The following is a 20,114-nucleotide window of genomic DNA, read 5'->3' on the forward strand; positions in this document are numbered from 1 at the left end:
GCAGCGAGCTGGTGATGGGGCAACACGTGTGGGGCCAGAGCAGCAGTGGGAGCTGGGGCTGGGAGGGCAGGATCGGGCCCCGCAGGGGCAGTCCCTGACTCCAGCACCCCCAGTGCCAGCATCCCCAGCTCCAGGGTGCCTCCAGGCTCTGGGGGTGCTTCCAGCAACGCTGCCTCCGGCCTCCTCCGGCTCTGGCATGTCCCCTGTATCGCCCCCTGCTTCCTCTGGCATCCCGGTGTGCCTCCAGCAGCCTCTGGCATCCTGGCTCCGGTGTGTCTTGAGCATCTCCTGGCTCCAGCATGCTTTGAGCATCCTCTAGCATCCTGGCTCCGGTGTGCCTTGAGCATCTCCTGGCTCCGGTGTGCCCGAGTGTCCTCCAGCATCCTGGTTTCAGCGTGCTTTGAGCATCCTCTGGCATCCCGGTGTGCCTCAAGCAGCCTCTGGCATCCTGGCTCTGGTGTGTCTTGAGCATCTCCTGGCTCTGGTGTGCCCTGAGCATCCTCCGGCATCCCGGTTCCATCGTGGCTCAAGCATCCGCTGGCATCCCGGCTCCATCGTGGCTCAAGCATCCTCTGGCATCCCGGCTCCGGTGTGCCTTGAGCATCTTCCAGCGTCCTGGTGTGCCTTGAGTATCCTCTGGCATCCCGGCTCCGGTGTGCCCTGAGCATCTCCTGGCTCCAGCGTGCCTCGAGCATCCTCCAGCATCCTGGTTCCAGTGTGTCTCGAGCACCCTCGGGCATCCCGGCTCCGTCATGGCTCGAGCATCCTCTGGCGTCTTGGATCTGGTGCATCTCGAGCATCCTCGGTTATCCCGGTGTGCCTTGAGTACCCTCCGGCACCCTGGCTCCCGTGTGCCGTGAGCGTCCTCCAGCATCCCGGTTCCAACGTGCCTCGAGCATCCTCCAGCTCCGGCCTCCTCCCGCTCCGGCCTCCCGGCCCCAGCCGCCTGCCCCCCCCTCCATGTCCGTGGCCCCGCCGTGTCCGTGGCCCGGCCACCGTGGCCCGCTCTGTCTGTGTTTGTACTTTTCTACCCCACGGTGTCGTGTCCCCCCCGACCCCCCCGACCCCCCCGCCTCCTTGGTCACTGCTGGCAGAGCTCAACCTCGCGCCCACCCCCACACGCATGTGAAACCACACGCCACCGCTAACGAGCAATTAATAAACCGTCTGCCACCACCAGCCTGGCTCTCGCACCCTCAGCCCGGGCACTGGGGACCCAGTTTGACCCCAGTGTGGGGGGGGGATGCTGGGGAGGCAGGATGCCTGTGTCCCTCCCCGGGGAGGGGGGGGCAGTGCTGGGGCCTGGAGACCACCGGGAGGGGGACAAGGGGGTGGTACAGCTGGATCGGACCCCTTGCGGGGGGGTTGAAGCCCAGAGGTGGTTGCTGCCCCCCAGCACCCAAAGGGGTCTCAGGCCCCCCCAGTGAGAAGGCAAGGAGGAGACGGGGGGGGGAGAAGGGATCCCTGTGCCCCACTGGGAGGGGGACAGAGGGGTTGACATGGCTGGCTCGGACCCTCGGGGGGGGGCAGGGCGGAGGGGAGGCACGGGTTGAAACCCAGAGGTGGTTGCTGCCCCCCCAGCACCCAAAGGGGTCCCGGACCCCCCCGGTGCGAAGGCAAGGAGGAGGCGGGGGAGGGGGAGAAGGGATCCCTTTAATGCAGCTGAGGCAGGGGGGTGTGTGTGTGTCCCCGCGCCCGCTCAAGCGTGTGCACGCATGTTGTGTGTGTACGCACATGGGCGTGCATGCAAATCACGTGCAAAGTGCGTGGGCGTGCCCCCCCAGCCCCTGTCTCCGTGTGTGCACACACGTGTGCGCGCAGGTGGGGGGCGCAAACGCTGGGGGCTCCCCCACAGGTACATGCACGTGCACACACCCCCTGGCCACACGCGTGTGCAAGCATGTACACCCACCCACGTGTGCATCCACACATGCGTGTGCAAGCGTGCACACTCACCCGCACGTGCATCCACACATGCATGTGCCAGCTGGGCTGCAGCTCCCTGGGAGCAGCGGGGGGGTCGCGTGTCCCCCAGCCCTGGGGGTGGTGACAACGGGGTGGTCCTGGGGACACCCCGGGGCTGGCAGTGAAGGGGGGGGGGGGGGTTGGCACAAGCCGTGCCTGAGGGGGTGCTCCTTGGTGTCCCCAGTGTCACCCACCCTGGGGACCCGGGGTGGGGCGAGGGGATGGGGGGGGGCAGCCCGGCTTGCCATGGTCCCCAGAGTCCCCGAGGGGGGGGGACCTGCCCGCGGCAGTAAAAAAAACTCCTGCGGAAGCCCCAAAGCAGCCGCCGAAATCTTAGAAAACGCTCAGATAAAAAAAAAACCTCCCGCGACGTCGGGCTCCTCCGGCCTCGTCCTGCCCCACGGGCACCTGGGGACGGAGGGGACATGCTGGGGGACACCGGGGGGGGCAGCACCAGCCCCGTCCCCAGCAACGGCAGAGCCGTGTCCCAGGTGCCACCCTCGCCCTGTGCCACTGTCCCCTTCCCCGGCCAGGGTACCCCCCTGGTGTCCCAGTGCCCCCACAGTGCCACATTACACTGTCCCAGTACACCCCCTCAGTGCCCCAGTACAGTGTCCCAATACCTCTCACTGTCCCAGCACACCCCCCAGTGCCCCCATACAACCCCCCAGTACCCAGAACAGTGTCCCATTACCTTCTAGTGTCCCACTACCCCCCCCAGTGCCCCCATACACCCTCCCCAGTGCCCACCCAGTGCTCCAGTACAGTGTCCCAGCGTCACCCAGTATCCCAGTACACCCCTCCAGTGCTCCAGTAGTCTCCCTGTACCTCCCAGTACCCCTCCCAAGTGCCCCAGTACCTCCCCCCCAGTGCCCCCATACACCCTCCCCAGTGCCCCCCCAGTGCCCCAGTACAATGTCCCAGTATCCCCCCGTGTCCTACTACAGTGTCCCAATAACTTCCAGTGCCCCAGTACCCTCTGCCAAGTGCCCCAGTACCCTCTGCCAAGTGCCCCAGTACACCCCATACAACCCCCCCGGTGCCCACCCAGTGCTCAGTACAGTGTCCCAGTGCCTCCCGCAGTGCCCCCAGTATAGTGTCCTAGTACCCCCCAGTGTCCCAGTACCCCCCCAGTGCTCCCAGTACACACCTACTGGCTGCTGGCAGCACCCTTGCCGGTGCCCTCCTTCGGTGCTATATGGGTGCCCTCCTCGACCAGGCTTTGCCGCCCGTCCCCGTGGGTCCCTGCGGGTGCCGTGGGATTGGGATGAGCTCAGGACCCCCCCAGCATCCCCAAAATCAGCCCAGCACCCCCTCATCACCCCCCAACCCCCCTGGGGCTGGGGAGGAGCAATACTCACGCTGGCCAGGGCCGGGGCCACCCTCGTGTGTGGCCAGCGGGCAAGTGCCGCCGGGGCTGTGGCTGTGCTCGGTGTCACTGTGGTGGCAGTGGCCAGGGCCACGCTCCGGGCCAGCGGTGGCCGCCTCCTCCTCCTCCTCCTCGCCCCGCGCCTGCTTGCACAGGTGATGCTCCACCATCATCTGCAGCTCTGCCAGGCAGGGAGCGGCGCTGGGGGGGGACGCGGGGGACAGCGGGGACCGTCCCCACGCTCCCGGTGACACAGGGGAGGTGGCAAAGCCTGGTGGCCTCCGGTGGCACTGGCTGTGCCTGGACCCCCCCCATGCCCACCCTCCTGCCCCAGGCTGGGCACGACTGAATGGCTCCAAAGCCGGTGGCATCGCACCCGCCTGTCCCCTGTGGTGCCCAGGGGACTGTCCCCCCCAGCACCTGGGGGACTGTCCCACCCTCTGCCCCCCCCCCCCCCCCCCCCCAAATACCTTTCATGGTCGGGGTGGTGCGGGAAACCTTCTTCCTCTGCCTGGGTGACATGGCCAGACCCGACTGCGAGGGAAGGGGGGGCATGAGCAGGGGCTTGGGGGCACCCAGGGGGTCCCCTGAGGGCCCGTGGGTCCCCCGCAGCCCCCCCCTGCCCCCCGGCAGCAGCACCTACCTTCAGCAGGGGGTTGGGCAGCCGGTCCTCGTCGATCTCTGGGGGGGCAGAAGGAGACAGAGATCAGGGGTGGGTGGGGGTGCTGGGCCCCATCCTGTGGCCCCCCAATGTGGATCTGTCCCCACGGGGTCTTGTCTGTCACCCGTGGGTGCTCGGTGTGGCTGTGGGGACAGTCCCAGTCCCCCCCCGCAACCCCCTCCCAGCATCAGCATCGCCCCCGTGTTGCCATGGGAACCAGCATCCCATCCCCTGCATGTCCCACAGGGGGTGGCAGAGGAGGGTGGTCGGTGGGGGCTCAGTCCTGTCCCCATGCTGGGGACAGGGCCAGGCTGGCAGCCCCCGGGCCACATCCTGACCCCCCCAGGGGTGACGCTCAGCCCCACGGAGCCGGTTTATTCACAGCGGGAGTGGGTGCAGGGTCTGGAGGTGGCACTTGAGGACAGAGTCTTCCAGCCACCGGGGTGTCCCCAAAGCAGGGGACAGACAAAGCCACCAGCTGGGGGGGGGCAGGGAGGCCGTGACACAGCCACAAGCCAGGACAGACCCCCTCCCCGAAGGCCACACGCTGGGTTGGGCCAGTGACCGCAAAGCTCTTAAATGTCACAACTGGTGTCCCCTGCTCCCCGTGCCAGCAGGGGTGGCCCTGTGCCGGTGTCCCTGGCACGGTGTCACCGGCAGCTGCTCCCCCCGGAGATGGATGGGCTGAACAAGACCCACGGCCTGACCCTGCAAACGCCGCCCCGGGGACAAACTGGGCTAGGGGGGGTGACATGGGGATAGTCCCGGGGTGGGGGACACGGGAGACAGGACATGGGGTGCTGCTGTGTCAGGCTGTGAGACAAGTCCCCGCTGCACCCAATGCCCTGAGCATCCCATATGGGGGGGCCCTGAGCATCACGTGGCGGGGGGGGTCCTTGAGCACCCCACAGAGGGATCCCTGAGTGGGCTGGAGCCTGGGATGACGGGGTGACAGGGTGACACATGTGAGGACCCACCTGGGGACGACTGGTCGCTGCTCAGGACCAGGTTGGCAGGAGTCGGTCGGCGCCTCCGGATCTGAGGATGGGAGAGAATCAGGACCCGTTGCTGCACCCTGAACCCCATCGCAACCCCCCCCGGAGCCCCATGAGCACCGAGACCCCCCCGATGTCCTTGTCCCCAGGGCGGTGGTGGCCCCGTGGGGACGGAGGACGCCCAGAGCCCAGCGGCTCTGTGGCCGGACACACATGTCTTTTAAATCAACATCTCCCGGCCAGCCCTAATGACAGCCAGGAGCTAATTATACCCTGGCCCTGGGAAGCGCTTGGGGACATCGGTGTGGTGACAACGCCGGGGCCCTGCCCTTCCTCCGTGGGCACAGTGTCCTTGCCCAAGGTCACCTGGAGCATCCCGGCCTGTTCCCGCCCCATCTCCCCCACCCGGCTGCCTTCAGGGGGGGTTTCGTGGCCCTGCTGGAGGACTCGGTGGCCACGGTGTGGCCGTCTCCAGTGGCAGCGGTGACAGCGGTGACACGGGGCCCCGCGGACGCTCCCTCGCCCCCTTTCCCCGCTGACCCACTAACTGAGTTCCTCCGAAAAATTGAATTTCCCAGTGAGGATTCCCTAATGAGGCGGGATGCCTAATGAGATGTTGATGAGATGCTAATGAGGTGGGCGAGCAGCCAGGCGGGCAGAGGAAGTCGTCCCCCCCCCCCCCCCCCCCCCCTTCCCCCGGCCCCAGCCCACCCCCCCGGCCCCCCGCAGCATCTTCTCCGTGTCGGCCCCGTTGCCATAGAAACCCGCGATCTGGATTTTAAACGGAGATTAGAGGGAGCCGGGAGTTGCCCGGAATCGCTGGGAATCGCCCTCTCCCCACCAGGGAAGCCCCCCCACTCTGGGGTCGAGGTCCAACGCCCCCCCTCCCCCCAGCGATGGGGCCGGGCCCTGCAGCCCCCAGTGATGGTCCCCAGGGGAGCCAGAGCCACCCCCGGGCTGCCATCGCACCTCCGAAGCCTCCCCCGGCTGTGGGGCAGGGCTGTGCCCGGTGTGGGGCAGGGGACACCGGTGTCACCCGCTCAAGGTCACCCAGGCAGAGCTGAGCACCCCAAGGTCCGCTCCCCTTCCTGCTCTGGACTGGGAAGGGGACCCCAGGTGTCTGGGTGGTCCCCGCCCCGACACCCGAGGGAAGGATGCTCCGGTCCTTCATCCATCCCTCCCTCCATCCATCCCTCCCTCCATCCCTTCATCCTTCCCTCCCCCCGTCCCTCCATCCCTCCCTCCCTCCGTCCCCAGCTCGGCCGCGCTCTCCTGCCACCGCTATTTTTAGATCAATCTCCACCATCGATTAAGAAGCGCCGTGGCCGAGGGCGGCAGGAGCCCGGCCCTGGCAGCCTGCGGCGGGCACAGCGTGGCTGGGGGGGCTGCTCCCCCAGGGGGGAAATTCGGGGTGGAAACTGGATGTGGGACCAGAATGAGTCTGGGGATGGGAACAGGATCTGGGACCAGAACGGGTCCCAGATGGGATGGGAACAGGACTGGGGATGGGGGCGAGATGGGTCCATTCATCTCTCAGCATGACGGAGCAAACCCCCCACGGACTGTCCCCCCCCCAGCCTTGGGGACACGCTCTGCTCAGGGTGGACCTGGAGACATGAGCAGAGACGCAGGACAAAGCCCTGGGCCAGGCCTGGCACCCAGGGGTGGCACCCAGGAGGGCCGGGGCAGATGGGTGCTCTTGGCGGGGTCCAGGAGCTGCATGACCTGTGGGGACACGGGGGACCTGAGGAGGTCCGTGGGGACGAGGTCCTTCTGGAGGGTGGGGCTAGACAGGCTTGGGGACAACCCTGCAGGACACGGGGACACCGTGCCACAGCCTGGCGAGGGGCTGACACGGCCGAGACCTCCATCAGCGTAAGCCCCCCAACAAGGGGAACCCACGTCAGGTCTCCTCCCACAGGGACACCCCAAAAAAGAGGAGCTGCAAACCCAGGGAGGGGACACCAGCATCGTCACCTGCTGCCACCGCATGGGGCTGGCAGTTGTGGCCCTGCCACATTGGCCAAGCGCTGCTGAATCGGGGCTGCGACTGGTGCTGGGAGCGTGGCTGAATTCCCCTGGGAGGGGAAACTGAGGCAGGGACGGCTAGGGGACCCCCCCCAGGGCAGGGCCATGCTCAAGCCCCCCGTAGCCTGGCTGTGACAGGAGGTGGGACGCAGCCACCCCTGCTCCCCCCTGCAGCCGATGTGGGTGCCAGGGGTCCCTTGCCCACTGCCCGGCAGCCCCCCCCCCCCCCCCAGCTCTCGCCCTCACTCCTGGGGGGGCTGCGCTGCAAATGAGCCGTGCGGCAGCCCCAGATGGTGCGTGGCCGTATTTAGCCACAGCGAGATGCTCGCCGGGGAGGTGGCCCGCGCTCGCCCCCGCGCTGCTGGCACAGGGGGGCTCCTCAGCCGCCAGCCACCCACCTGCCAGGGACCCCCAGCCTGCGGGGGGACGGCTGGGAGCCCCCCCAACTCCTCTTCACCATCCTCAAGCCCCCGCAGAGCTTCCCACGCCTGGTGACGGCGGGGACCATGATGTGGCCGGGAGGGTCCTCCCAAGCCCCTTCTTGTCCCCTGGGGTGGGGGGACACGGTGGGAGGGGGGCGAGGTGGGCAGGGAGGGGGGGTCAGGTTGGCCGGGGGGGTTCCCAGCTGCCTGCCGTGTCCCCCTGCCGGGCCATCCCATCCCGGCTGCTATTCTGGGATCCCCTCCAGCGAGAGCAGGGGGTTGAGCAAGAGCTGGAGGGGTGTGGGGGCCCCGGGGGGGCTCGTAACCCTACACCCGCCCCGGGATGGCCCCAGCGGCGTCGGGCTGAGCCAGCACATGGCCCTGGCACTGTCACCCCGGTCCCCAGGGCCACCCGGGTCCCCACGGCCAGCCCGTCCTGCCCAGGGGGCCGGGCAAGCCCCGAGCCCACGGAGGTGCTTGGGGTGCTCTGCGGGGGGGACGGGGGGTGCCACCGGGGGTGTCCCCGGTACCGGGGGGCTGCACCCACCTGGCAGCGCCCGGGCGCGTCCTCCCCCCGCCGCAGCCGTCCCCGTGTCACCCACCGCCACGCGCCCCGTCCGTCCCCCCCCCCCCGCACCCAGGGGTGCCACCGCCGCCCCGACACCGCGGCGGGTCGCGCCGGGGCTGCTCGGTGCCCCCCGCCCCCCCTTGTTGCCGGTGCCCTCATCGTGCCCTTCCCGTGCCCGCAGCCGCCCACCCCGCCCGGTGCCCGCCCCGGTCCCCGCCAGGACCAGCCGGCTCCCCCCGTCCCCCCCCCCCCCCCGCCTCCGCGCAGCCCCGGTGTCCCCGGTGTCCCCCCCGCCGGTGCCCGCCCCCCCCGCACCTGCTCGGCCGCCTCCGGGTCGAGGTGCGGTTCCAGCAGCGGCACCGTGAACTGGATCTTGCGGGGGCTGTTGGGCTCCATGGCGGGCGGCGGCTCCGGCGGCTCCCGGCGGCTCCCGGTGGCTCCCGGCCCTGCCCGGGCCGCCCCGCCCAGGCCACGCCCCGGCCACGCCCAGACCCGGCCACGCCCCGGTCCCCGTCCCCGGTCCCGGTCCCCGCCCGCGGAGCGCACGGACGGACGGTGGGACGTGCCGGGACAGACGCCGGGACACAGGGATGGACGCTGGGACCGTGCGCCAGGACACTGGGATGGACACAGGGACACAGGGCCGGACACACGGGCACAAGGATTGACCTGGGGACACTAGGACGGACACATGGACACAAGGATGGGCACACGGACAGACCCCGGGACATCGGGACAGACACACAAGCACAGGGATGGACACACGGACAGGCCTTGGGACACTGAGAGACACACGGACACAAGGATGGACCTCGGGACACAAGGACAGACACATGGACACAAGGATTGACCTAGGGACACTAGGATGGACACATGGACACAAAGATGGGCACACGGACAGACCCCGGGACATCGGGACAGACACACAAGCACAGGGATGGACACACGGACACAAGGATGGGCACACGGACAGACCCTGGGACATCGGGACAGACACACAAGCACAGGGATGGACACACGGACAGGCCTTGGGACACTCAGAGACACACGGACACAAGGATGGGCACACGGACAGACCCTGGGACATCGGGACAGACACACAAGCACAGGGATGGACACACGGACAGGCCTTGGGACACTGAGAGACACACGGACACAAGGATGGACCTCGGGACACAAGGACAGACACATGGACACAAGGACAGATACATGGACAGATCATGGACACAGGGACAGACACATAGACAAAGCCCAGGACAAAGGGACAGACTCACAGGCACAAGGACAGACTCCAGGACACAGGGACAGACATCTGGACACAAGGATGGACACATGGATACACGCTGGGAGAAAGGGACAGACACACAGACAAGGCCCTGGGACAGAGAGACAGCGGGACAGACATCAGGACACAGAGGCACATGGACAAAGGGACACTGGGCCAGACACGTGTGACAGAGGGACGGACATGTGGGTGACACACGGACACAGGGACGGACACATAGGTGACACATGGACAGAGGGACGGACCCACAGACAAGCAGGTGGACACACAGGCACACACCTGGAGTGACAGACACCAGGACACACACCCGGACACGGTCATCAGGGCAGGGTGACACGTGGGGACAGACACACGAGCAGTGGGACAGAGTGACACAGGTAGAGGCACCCACACGGGCACCCCCATGTGCCCCCCCACGTGCACCTTGTGCCCACACACGTGCAGGGACGGGTCAGAGGCACCTCCGGGGGGGGGGTGACAAGGACAGGGGTGGGAGGGACGTGCCGGGAAGGGGGCAAAGTCCGGCAGCGCCCGTTTCGACACGGGACGGGCATCGATCGCCCGCACCCGGAACCTCCCGGGGACGGGGACACGGCCAGCGGCTCCCGGGGACCATCACCCCCACCCCAGCCAGCCCCCTGTCCCCTCATCTGTCCGTCTGTCCTAACGAGGCCATTAATTGCAGGACAAGGGGGGGCTTGGTGCGGTGTTGGCCCCCAGATGGCTGTGTCCGAGGGGGGGTCCTGGCGGGGGTGACAGCGGTTTGGCCCCGATGGCCCAGGAGGGGACATGGGTCGGTCCCGTGCTGGTGGCCAGGGTGGATGGACGGACAGACGGATGGGGTGGCCGGGGGGGGTTGGGGGGTGGGCATCGCGGGGACGCGGGTGCTGTGGGCAGGGAGCACCCTAAAAAAGAGGATGAAATGTTTAAGGGCGGGGGGGAGGGGGGCAGCAGCACCCGCAGGGGAGGCACAGAGTCTGCAGGGTCCCCCCCACCCACATGGGGGGCTGTCACCATCTACCCTGCACCGAGGTCCCCTCCACAGGGCTGCACCCCCATACCCCCCCTCCCCCCTCCCCAAGCAGCACCCCCGGGGGGTGCACAGGGTCCGAAGGGTCCCCCCCACCCACATGGGGGGCTGCCACCATCCACCCTGCACCGGGGTGCCCCTCATACCCCATGCCCTGCCCCCCCCCCCACCTCCTCAAGCAAAGCCCCCAGGACTTGGGGCAGGGAGGGGAGAGCCCCGGGGGAGGTGGGGGGGGGGCGGGGAGGGGGGGGCCCAGCCGCAGCAGCCATAAATGCGTGTCCCATCACTTATTCATGCAGGCAGGAGGCCCGGGCGGCTGCTGCCGGGATCTGGCAGGAGGAATTCTCTAACTAGGTCAGGCAGGAGGGGGGGGCAGCGGCGGGGGCTGCCTCAGCCCCCGGGTACCCCAGCCGTGCCCCCCACCGGGTGCTGGGGGGGTCCCCATGGGGGGGGCCGGGGCAGGGTGGGAAGGGGATGCTGCGGGCAGCGTGTGGCCGCAGGGTGCTGGAGGTCTGGGGGGGGGCTCCTGCTGCCATCGGCAAAGTGGGGTGCTCCCCAGCGTGGCCCGGGAGGGGGGGGGGGAAAGGCATCAGGACCACCCAAACCCCCCCCGTGACCCCCCCCCGCATCCCGGGGGCTCCCCGTGTCCTGATGTCCTGCTCTGATGTGACGCAGCCGCCGTTAATTATTGATGCAAAAAGCACTCGCTGAAGAGTCATTTCGTGCCACCCCCTTCCAACCCCCCCGCCTTGGCAGCCCCCTCCGGGCCCCCCCGGCCCCCAGCTCCTCGGGCTGCTCTTTGTGACTCCCCCATAGGCTGTTCCCGCTCCCAGGGTTTAATCCAGCCTTGGATTGCCCCCCCCGCAGGGGTGATGACCCCCTACTTCACCCTGGGAGCTGCTTCGGCCTCCTTTGGGGTCCCAGCCCCCCTCACGTGGGTCCTCCTCCTCCCCCGGGACCCCCATGGGGGGTGAGAGAGAGGGGGTCCGGGGGGGGGTGTGTGTGTGTCCCCATCCCTGCACCGCTGTTAATTATTGATGCAAAAAGCACTCGCTGATGAGTCGCTTTGTGCCCCCCTCCCAAGCCCCCCAGCTGCTTCGGCCTCCTTTGGGGTCCTCGCTCCCCTCATGGGGGTCCTCCTCCTCCCCAGGGACCCCCATGTGTGGTGACCGAGGGGGGGGCTCCCCACCCCTGCCCACCCACGCTCTCCCCACAGCCATTTCCCTCCTCACTGGGCTTTTACTGGAAAACCCGTCCCAGGGTTTCCATCCAGCCCCGGCCCCATCCCGGTTCCCCGAGCTGGCGGCTGCTTCTGTGGGGGAAAAAAGGGCTTGGGGGGGGGGCAGGGGGGAGGGAAAAACATCTTTGTGGGTACCCAGTGAAGGCGTTTGTGGTGGGGGACGACTGGGAGGGATGGAGGGTGGCCCAGGGCTCCATCTCGGGGTCTGGTTGCCGGTGCGGGGGGTACCCGGAGCGCAGCGCGATGGGTTTGAGGATGGAAACGTATGTGAAATACTTGGGGGGGAGAAAGGGGGGGGGCATGTTTTGGTCCAGGATCCTGGTTAAACTGGGATCCCCCTCCGTGCCGGCTGCTGTCAGCACCAGAAATATCAATATCCAGACCCCGGTGGCATCCCGGGTCCCGTTAAACGCAGTGTCCCCCAGCCCCTGGGGTCCGTGCCCCCCCCCCCCCCGAGCATCCCTGCGGGGCCGCGGACGGGAGCAGGATGAGGCCGTTTCCCCGCTCCCACCCCAGAGAGGACCCAGACGAGGGGCGATGCCCAGCGGGGCCGTGCCCCATCCACGGCAGGGGATGTGTGGGGCGAAGAGACTCCCGTGTCACCCGATGTGTGTGCCCCCCCCCCCGCGAAAGGCCCGGGCGGGCTGAAGGAACGGTTAATTCAGGGCTTTATCCGCAAACACTCGCGGGCTAAAAATATCCCTCCCGCGGGCAGCACCATCCCCGGCCAGCGCCTGCCTTGCCTTTTTTGACGGGATCGTGGCTGGCTCCCGGGCAGCGCCTGCCATTAGCACCTAAAGCCAGCTCCCAGGGGACGGCTGAGGGACCAGGGATGTCACCTCCACGGCCATGATGCCCCCCGCCCGGAGGTGAGTGCCGTCCCCGCCTTGGGGGTGTCATCGGTGGGGGTGTCGTCGTCAGCGGGTGCTTTTATCCCGGCACCAGGAGAGATGCTGGAGGGTGGGATGGGAGATGCCGGGCCTCGGTTTGGCAAATAAACAGTGGGGCAAACCGCCTCCATCACCCCCTTGCCACCCTTCACACCTGGGGTGGCTTCACCCGTCACCCCAAAAGCCATCCCAGCCCAGATTGTCCCTCCCCGCCCCACCCCGGGCTTCGTGTGCCCTTATCTGGGCCGTGCTGGGCTCGCCTGGCCAGCATGTGATAAGCCACACGTGCCACACGCCCGTCCAGCGCTCCCTTATCAGCGCGGTGGCATCGGCAGCTTGGCACGAGACCCCAGGATGCTCCTGCGGGAGGGATCTGGGTGCTGTGGGGTGCGAAGTAACGCACCCTCCTCCTCCTCCTCCCATCCCCTGTGCAAACCCCACTCGGCCACTCTTTGGGGACCCAGCACTGGCCACCAAGGGGACCTTGGGACCTGCCATTGGGGTGTCACACCCAACCTCAGACCAGGCTGGGTGCAGGGGACCCTTCCAGAAGTTGAGTGTCCTCTCACCCATGGCAAGGGCGACCTGGGTGGCTTGATGGGTGCCCAGGGCTATTATTAGCCACCCTCGCCCACGTCGGCAGCTCATTAAGTTTTTCCCGTTGTGGCAGCGGATGTGGGTCAACGTTTGAGGTTTCGCTGTTGATTTTTTTAATTTCCTCTTCAAAACAGATGAGTTTCCTCCCTCCTCGCTGACGACAGATGCCGCCGGGGGCCGGGCGCAGCGGTGGGGTGACGGGATGCCACGGCTGATGGCCCCTCGCCGGAGATAGGCAGCGCTCGGCGGGGCTGCCCGGTTGCCCCCCACACTGGTGAGTGCCTGAGCCCCACGGAGGGGTTTTCGGGTGGTTTTGCACCACGAGGGGTTGGGGGGGGGGCCTTGGGGGATGCGGGGATGGAGGGCGGAAGAGTGGGAGGTGAATGGACCCAGGTTTTGAGGAGGAAGAGATAGAGTTATGGGGGTGATGGGGACTCCGGGCATCCAGGAAAGATGATTCCCGTACCCGGAGCAATTGGAAAACTCTTTAGTGGCATCAAAGGGATGGGGATGGAGTGGGACCAGAGCGGGACAGGGATGGGGACAGTAGGGGATGGGGCTCGGATGCTCCGGGATGTGGCAGGACAAACAAGCCCTGGCTTGGTCCCCCCATCCATGTGCCACAGCTCCTCGCTGGGGTCTACAAAGCCCCTTTGCCCCCGGGGCCAGGTCAGCCCAGGGGGGCCGGGGCCATTAAGACTCACACGGGGTGGTCACAGCATCTCCTGGACCTGCAGCTCCCGAGGGGCTGGGACGGGGACAACCCCTGGCCACGTGCCCTGGGTGGGCTGGATGGGGCCTCCATGGAGCTCAGCTACGAGGCTGCTGCTCCCCGGCCTCCCCAGCCCCCCCAGCCCCGTGCCCGGAGGTGACGTCCCGTTCCGGGCTGGCCCAGGCGGGTGCTGCCGGGTCCTGCTCGGGGCTTCACCCCGTCCCTGCAAGAGGGGAAATGGGGAAATGAGGACAATTTACCGTCACTCCGCCAGGGACTTGCTGTGGCTGCAGCACCGTGGGGTGGGGGGTGAACCACACCATGGGGTGGGGGGTGAACCGTGCCGTGGGGTGGGGGGTGAACCATGCCGTGGGGTGGGGGATGAGCCGCGCTGGCCTCAGGGGTGAGGGGCTTTGTGGGGGCTCCACAAAGCACTTCCCTTCCCACTGGTGTGGTGGGTGATGGTTGGACTGGGGTGGTCCTGCTCCAGTAGGGCTTGGGTGATGGCTGGCCTGGGATACTGGTGATGTGAGTGATGGCTGGACTGGGATGCTGGGATGCTCCCACTCCGGCAGCGCTGGGGTGATGGCCGGCCTGGGATACTGGTGATGCAGGAGATGGCTGGACCGGGATGCTCCCACTCCAGCAGTGCTTGGGTGATGGTTGGACTGGGATGTTCCCGCTCCATTAGTGCTCTAGTGATGGCTGGACCAGTATTTTCCCACTCCACAATGCTGGGGTGATGGCTGGACTGGGATCCTGGTGATGTGAGTGATGGCTGGACTGGGATGCTGGGATGCTCCCACTCCGGCAGCACTGGGGTGATGGCTGGACTGGGACGTTCCCGCTCCATCAGCACTTGGGTGATGGCTGGACTGGGATGCTGCTGCTCTAGCGGTGCTGGGGTGATGGCTAAACTGGGATATTCCCGCTCTGGCAGTGCTGGGGTGATGGCTGGACTTGGGATCCTGGTGATGCAGGAGGTGGCTGGACTGGGATGTTCCCACTTCATCGGTGCTCAGCTGTGGGGACGTGTGGCCAGAGCAGGCGGGGGCTCATTAAACCCGTCCCCAGTGGCTGCAGGGGTGCAGTGGGGGTCTGCTGGGGCTGGGGGGTCTTTGTCCCCAACCAGGACCTGTGCTGGGGGAGCAGAGGAGGAGTGACTCGGTGTCCTCAGTGGGTGCCGTGGAGCCGTGCAGGAGCTGGGTGCCGGGAGCTTGGGATCCTTCAGGTCCTTCAGGAACAGGGGACTCCCTGGGGACACGGTCCCCGGCTTTGCTCAGGGGTGGTAGGACGGGGAGGGGACAGGATGGGAAATCACCTCCCTACGGGATGTGGGGGGAGGGAGAGGTGCCAGTTCCCCATGGGGGAAGGTCCAGGCTCTGGAGATCTTCATTGTCTGCCCCAAAGCGTGTCCCACCATGGGGCAGCTCCGGGTGTCTTATCTCAGCCCCGGCAGCTTTTCCGCTCGCTCTGGTGGCTCCATCCCTGTCCCCCTCCATCCCTTGGGCACAGCATTGCCCGTTGTCACCCAGAGCAACACCCGGGTGGGGGCAGAACATCCCTGGGATGCCCAGAGCACACCCTTGCAGCACGCCATGGTCCCACCCCATGGACAGCAGGTGGAGGAGACACCCCCCCCCCCCTTCATCTCTCCTGTCCTTGCAGGGAGGTCCCTGTCCCACCCGGCACGGTGGCCATGGAGGGCGCCTCCGTGCTCAGCCCTTCCTCATGGGAGAAGCGTCGGGCCTGGGCCCGGCAGAGCCGCTGCTGGAGGACCACCGTGGTGGAGGAGGAGGCGGCCGCCGCCATGCAGGATGTCCCCGAGCTGCAGCCACCCCACCTGGACGACGTCTTCCTTGAAGGTCGGGGGGACCCCGGGGTGCTCGTGAGACGAGGGGGGGCCCCCACATGCTGGGTGGTCTCACCTGGTGTTTCTGTTTCCCACCCCCCCAGGAAGCCCCTCCAGTAAGATAGAGACGTGGCTGCAGGAGTGCGGGTGAGCTGCGGGGGGGGCGGGGGTGTCTGTGCCAGGATGCCATTCCCGCAGGGATGTCGGGGTCACCGTGGGGGTGACGAGGGGGGTGGGACAATGCTCAGGCTCAGCTCCTACTGGAATTTGCACCCAAGTGGGCGCACGGGTGCTGGTGGGAGGGTGGCGTGTCCCCCCCTCCTGCTCCCTGCTGTCCCCCCATGCAGGAAGGACACACTGCACCCTGCCATGGCTCTGTCGCACACCGGGGCCACTGGTCCAGGGAATCCCTAGCCAGACCGGGACAGCAGGGTGGTGGCATCCTCCCCCTGTACCACACTGGGGGGTCTCCAGGGTCTCAGGGGCCTGGGGTCTCTGGGACTGGGGGTCCCCCACCCAAGCATCCCACCATAGCTCACCCACCCCCAAGCCCAGCCGCCATCTCCTTCCTCTCACCCTGCACCCTGTGCCCTGCATCCCTGTCCCCACCGCGCTCAGGTCTCCCGTCCCACCTCCAGCCCCCCGGGGTGGGGACAGGGGCGATGTGATGGGGTTCTGCTCCGGTGCAGGTCATCAATGGAGGTCCCGCCGGAGGAGCTGGGCTTGCCGGGCCCCTACGGTACGTCAGGTAGCTCCCGGGGTGCTGGTGGTCCCTGTGTGTCCCCAAAACCCCTGGGTGATGGACAGGGAGGTCTTCAAGGACCTCGAGACCTGTCCCCAGCCCTGGTTGTCCCCACACCTCCCAAGGCTGTGCTCTCTCGCAGGATGTGGGAGCAACGGGACCAGCTTCGAGGATGATCTGACCCTGGGAGCTGAAGGTACCAGCCACCCCGGGGCACGCCGGGGTGTCCCCTCCTGCAGTGTCACTGTCATCCTGCAGGCAGAGCTGCCCTGGGGGTTGGGGACAGGCAGGAGCAGACCCAGGGGGACAGCCACCATCAGTAGCTTTTCCTCCAGGAGGGTTTCGGTGGGGCTGGGATGCCCCCAGGCTCTGTGTCTCCCCACTCCGGGCTGTGGCCACCGGGAAGGACATGTCCCCAGGGTGGCAGGCGTGGGACCTGTCCCCAAAACACCCCATCTCACTCCCTGTCACCTCTCTGTCCCTTTTCCCAGCTCTTCTGCTACCGGGGAGCAACAAGGTCATGGGCAGGTGAGGTTTGGGGTCCTGGGGGAGGCTGGCAGGGGGTTGGGGACACTGTCTCCATGCATCCCGCTGGCAGCACCCCCTTCACTCAGGCCTGTCCCCCCCCCTGCCACCACAGAGCTCTGCGGGACAAGCCCCTCCACCTGGGGCAGAGTATGGCATCCAGCGCTCTCTCCAGCCTCACCACCAAGACCAGCTCCAGGTAGGAACTGAGGGGGTTTCCAGGGGGGACATTGTGTCACCCCCTTGTGAGACCAGTCCCCATGGGGCTGAGCTGGGGCTTCTCCCCCTCCCTCAGCATCTCCGAGGTCCTGGAGTGGTGGCAGGCGGATGCCGAGGAGATTCTCTACAACCTGGGCTTTGTGCAGAGCGAGCCGGAGGCCGTGTCCCGTGTCCCCGCGCGCTTCTTCTCGTCCCCTTCCCGTGCCAATGGCATTGACTTCCAGCTCTTCCTCAAGGCCCAAGTGCAGCGCATGGAGATGGAGGACCCCTGCCTGATGCTGGCCAGTGAGTGACACCCGGGTCTCCAAGCCCCCCACTGCGAGAGACACCACCATGTGGGGTGGGACCCATGACCATCTGGGGTGGGATACACTGTGCTGGCTTTGCTCCTTTGGGATGGTGGGAAAAATGCTCCCCTGCCTCAGATTCCCCATCATATGGGGTGGGATCCACCATGATGTGGGGTGGGATCCATCACATCTGGGGTAGGATCCACCACCCTGTGGGGTGGGATCCACTGTGCTGGGTTTCCTCCCTTGGAATGGTGGGAAAGGTGCTCCCGTGCCTCAGTTTCCCCACTTGTGGGAGCACACCCAGCCCAGCCTCCCCCTGCCCCACGGAGCATCGCTCACCCCACAGCCCCCCTGAACTCCCCATCTCCTCCTGGCCCTCCCAGGTCGCTTCCAGCAGGTCCAGGCTCTGGCTGCCACGGCCGACGCTTTCTTCTGCCTCTACTCCTACGTCTCTCGGACCCCCGTCCAGCGCATATCCCCCTCCCGCCTCGCCTGGCCTTGTCCCCATGTCCCCAACGTCCCCATCGCCCCCCCCCAGCCCACTGCCCTCTCGCCTGTGGAGCGCCTGAAGAAGGCTGTGGCCACCATGTGCCTCTACACGTCCCCGCGGGAGGAGGACAGCCCCCGGGGGACCGACCGGACCCCCGCTGTGGCCACCAGTCAGCCCAGTGCCCTGGGGAAGGTGGTGCAGGAGGTGCTGGAGCGGGCACGGGAGGAAAGATTCCGCTTTGAGCCACCTGATGTCATTGAGGGGAGGGACACAGGGACAGTGCAGCAGTGGCGGGGGGCCCATGGGGGTCCCCCAGCGCCACCGTCACCGCGGCTGGTGGAGGGTGTCCCTGCGTGTCCCCATCACGGCGGTGTGGGTGCCCTGACGTGCTGCAGAGGGGAGCGGGAGGTGTTCCCAGGGCAAGCCCCAGTGGGGACACCGGTGGACGCTGTGTGGGGACACCTGGGTGACACACTGGTGTCCTGTCCCCACGGCCGGGGGAGCGGTGACAGCCCCGTGGTGGGGGCTCAGGGGACGGGGGATGCTCAGTGCCCGGTGGGTGCAGGGTGGGACAACACGGAGGAGCAGCGGCCAGAAGCTGCTGCCAATGTCACCTTGTCCCCGACGCCTGGTCCTCTGGCCCCCCACGCCGGCCGGGGGTGGGTCACCCCTGAGAACCCCGAGGGGCTGGGATCCGAGGGGGACTCCGGCTTCGGCTCCGGCTCTGGCTCCTGGGGGCCCTCCCCCAGGAGGAACGCGGGGTCTGGCCGGTGCCACCTGGGTGCCACCCTGGACCCCGCTGGGACACCTTCCCCTGGCTCAGACACACCAAGAGGCCACCGGGCTCGACGGAGCGGGGTCTGGCCCCAGGGGGGGTCCCCGAGGAACGCCAGGCAGCGGCAGGGGGATGGACCAGGGCTGCAGCCCCCCGAGACGGTCCCCGTGTCCCACCAACCGGGGTGGCAGCAGCCGGTGGACTCCTTTGAGATGGAGGAGGTGAGGGGGGATGCCTGGGTGAGGGGCACGGGGAAGGGGGGTCCCTTATGGGAGGGGGGGGTCCCTTCGGCTGGTGGGTGGTGCTGGGCAGGACGGGAAGGAGCTGGAGCGGGAAATGTCCCCGGAGCCTCTTCGGGCTTTTAAGGTTTGAATGATTTAGAGCTTCAAACGGAGCCTCTTGCTGGGGGGGGGGGAAGATGGGAGTCACGGGCACGATGGTTCAATGGCTCACACGCACACCCAGGCAGGCTCGCACGCACACACAAACATCCTTGCACACACACAGGCATCCTTGTTGCACACACAAGCATCCTTGCACACACACACAAGCATCTTTGCACACACAGAGGCATTGTTGCACGTACACACAAGCATCCTTGCACGCACACACAAGCATCCTTACATGTACACACAAGCATCCTTGCACGCACACACAAGCACATACAGAGGGATGCATGGGTGTGCACAAACATACTGGTGCACCTTTGCACATGCACACACATGCGTGTGCACTGGCACGCTCACCCGGAGCACCTTCTCACCCAGCCCTGCCTCATTCCACCTGCAGGTGCCGAGCGCCAGTGAGGAAGATGATGACGGTGATGATGATGATGGTGATGATGATGACGGTGATACCTGTGAGGAAGCCGCCCGGTCCCTCCATCCCTCTGTCGGGATCCGCAGAAGTAAGTCCCGGGGCTCTCCCACCCTCCTAGGGAGGCATGGGGGCCACCAGGCTACCAGCCCAGCAGGTGGCCGGTGCCAGTGTGTGTCCCCCTGTCCCCCCTGCTCCAGGCTTCATGCTGCATGCCAACAGCGGCCAGTCCGACAGCAGCGGCTTCATGGAGGAGCTGGTGCCTGGCCACCCGCCTGCCGGCACCCACCAGCTGGCCTGAGGCCACTGCGGGGAGAGCCGGGATTGTCCTGGCGCTGGTGGCCACCGATGGACTGTATCGAGCCACCGTGCTTTGGGCACAGAGCCCACCCTCAGCCAAGGGCTGAGCACAGCGCGTACACATGTGTGTGGGTGTGGGTGCACGTGTGGGTGTGAGCGCACGTGTGGGTGCACGTGTGGGTGTGAGCGCACGTGTGGGTGTTTGGCACAGAAAACCTTTTGACTCAGGACTTTTGCCCCGAGGGGCCACATGCGTCCCCCCTCTGCCCAATTTGCTGGCGCTGGGGCCGGGGCTGCACCGGGGACATGTCCCCATCCCCGGGGCAGGACCAGGGACATG

At 67.1% G+C, this 20,114-nt stretch overlaps 2 protein-coding genes across 2 annotated transcripts; one reads left to right on the forward strand and one right to left on the reverse strand.

Moving 5' to 3' along the window:
• Positions 1-1,633: 1,633 nt before the first annotated feature.
• PPP1R1A (protein phosphatase 1 regulatory inhibitor subunit 1A) lies at positions 1,634-8,459 on the reverse strand. The gene is made up of 7 exons (XM_074165014.1): positions 8,324-8,459; positions 4,973-5,033; positions 3,978-4,015; positions 3,805-3,868; positions 3,327-3,515; positions 3,116-3,210; positions 1,634-2,373 (listed from the first exon to the last, which is right to left on the reverse strand). The coding sequence occupies exons 1-6, from the start codon at positions 8,402-8,404 to the stop codon at positions 3,116-3,118; spliced, it is 528 nt and encodes a 175-aa protein (XP_074021115.1). The 5' UTR covers positions 8,405-8,459; the 3' UTR covers positions 1,634-2,373.
• A 6,977-nt stretch (positions 8,460-15,436) lies between these two features.
• Positions 15,437-19,775, forward strand: TESPA1 (thymocyte expressed, positive selection associated 1). The gene is made up of 10 exons (XM_074164842.1): positions 15,437-15,627; positions 15,719-15,761; positions 16,304-16,353; positions 16,499-16,552; positions 16,848-16,884; positions 16,997-17,080; positions 17,177-17,385; positions 17,777-18,879; positions 19,448-19,565; positions 19,675-19,775. The coding sequence occupies exons 1-10, from the start codon at positions 15,462-15,464 to the stop codon at positions 19,773-19,775; spliced, it is 1,965 nt and encodes a 654-aa protein (XP_074020943.1). The 5' UTR covers positions 15,437-15,461.
• Positions 19,776-20,114: the final 339 nt, after the last annotated feature.

Source organism: Numenius arquata, chromosome 29, assembly GCF_964106895.1.
Source record: "Numenius arquata chromosome 29, bNumArq3.hap1.1, whole genome shotgun sequence".
Classification (NCBI taxonomy): domain Eukaryota; kingdom Metazoa; phylum Chordata; class Aves; order Charadriiformes; family Scolopacidae; genus Numenius; species Numenius arquata.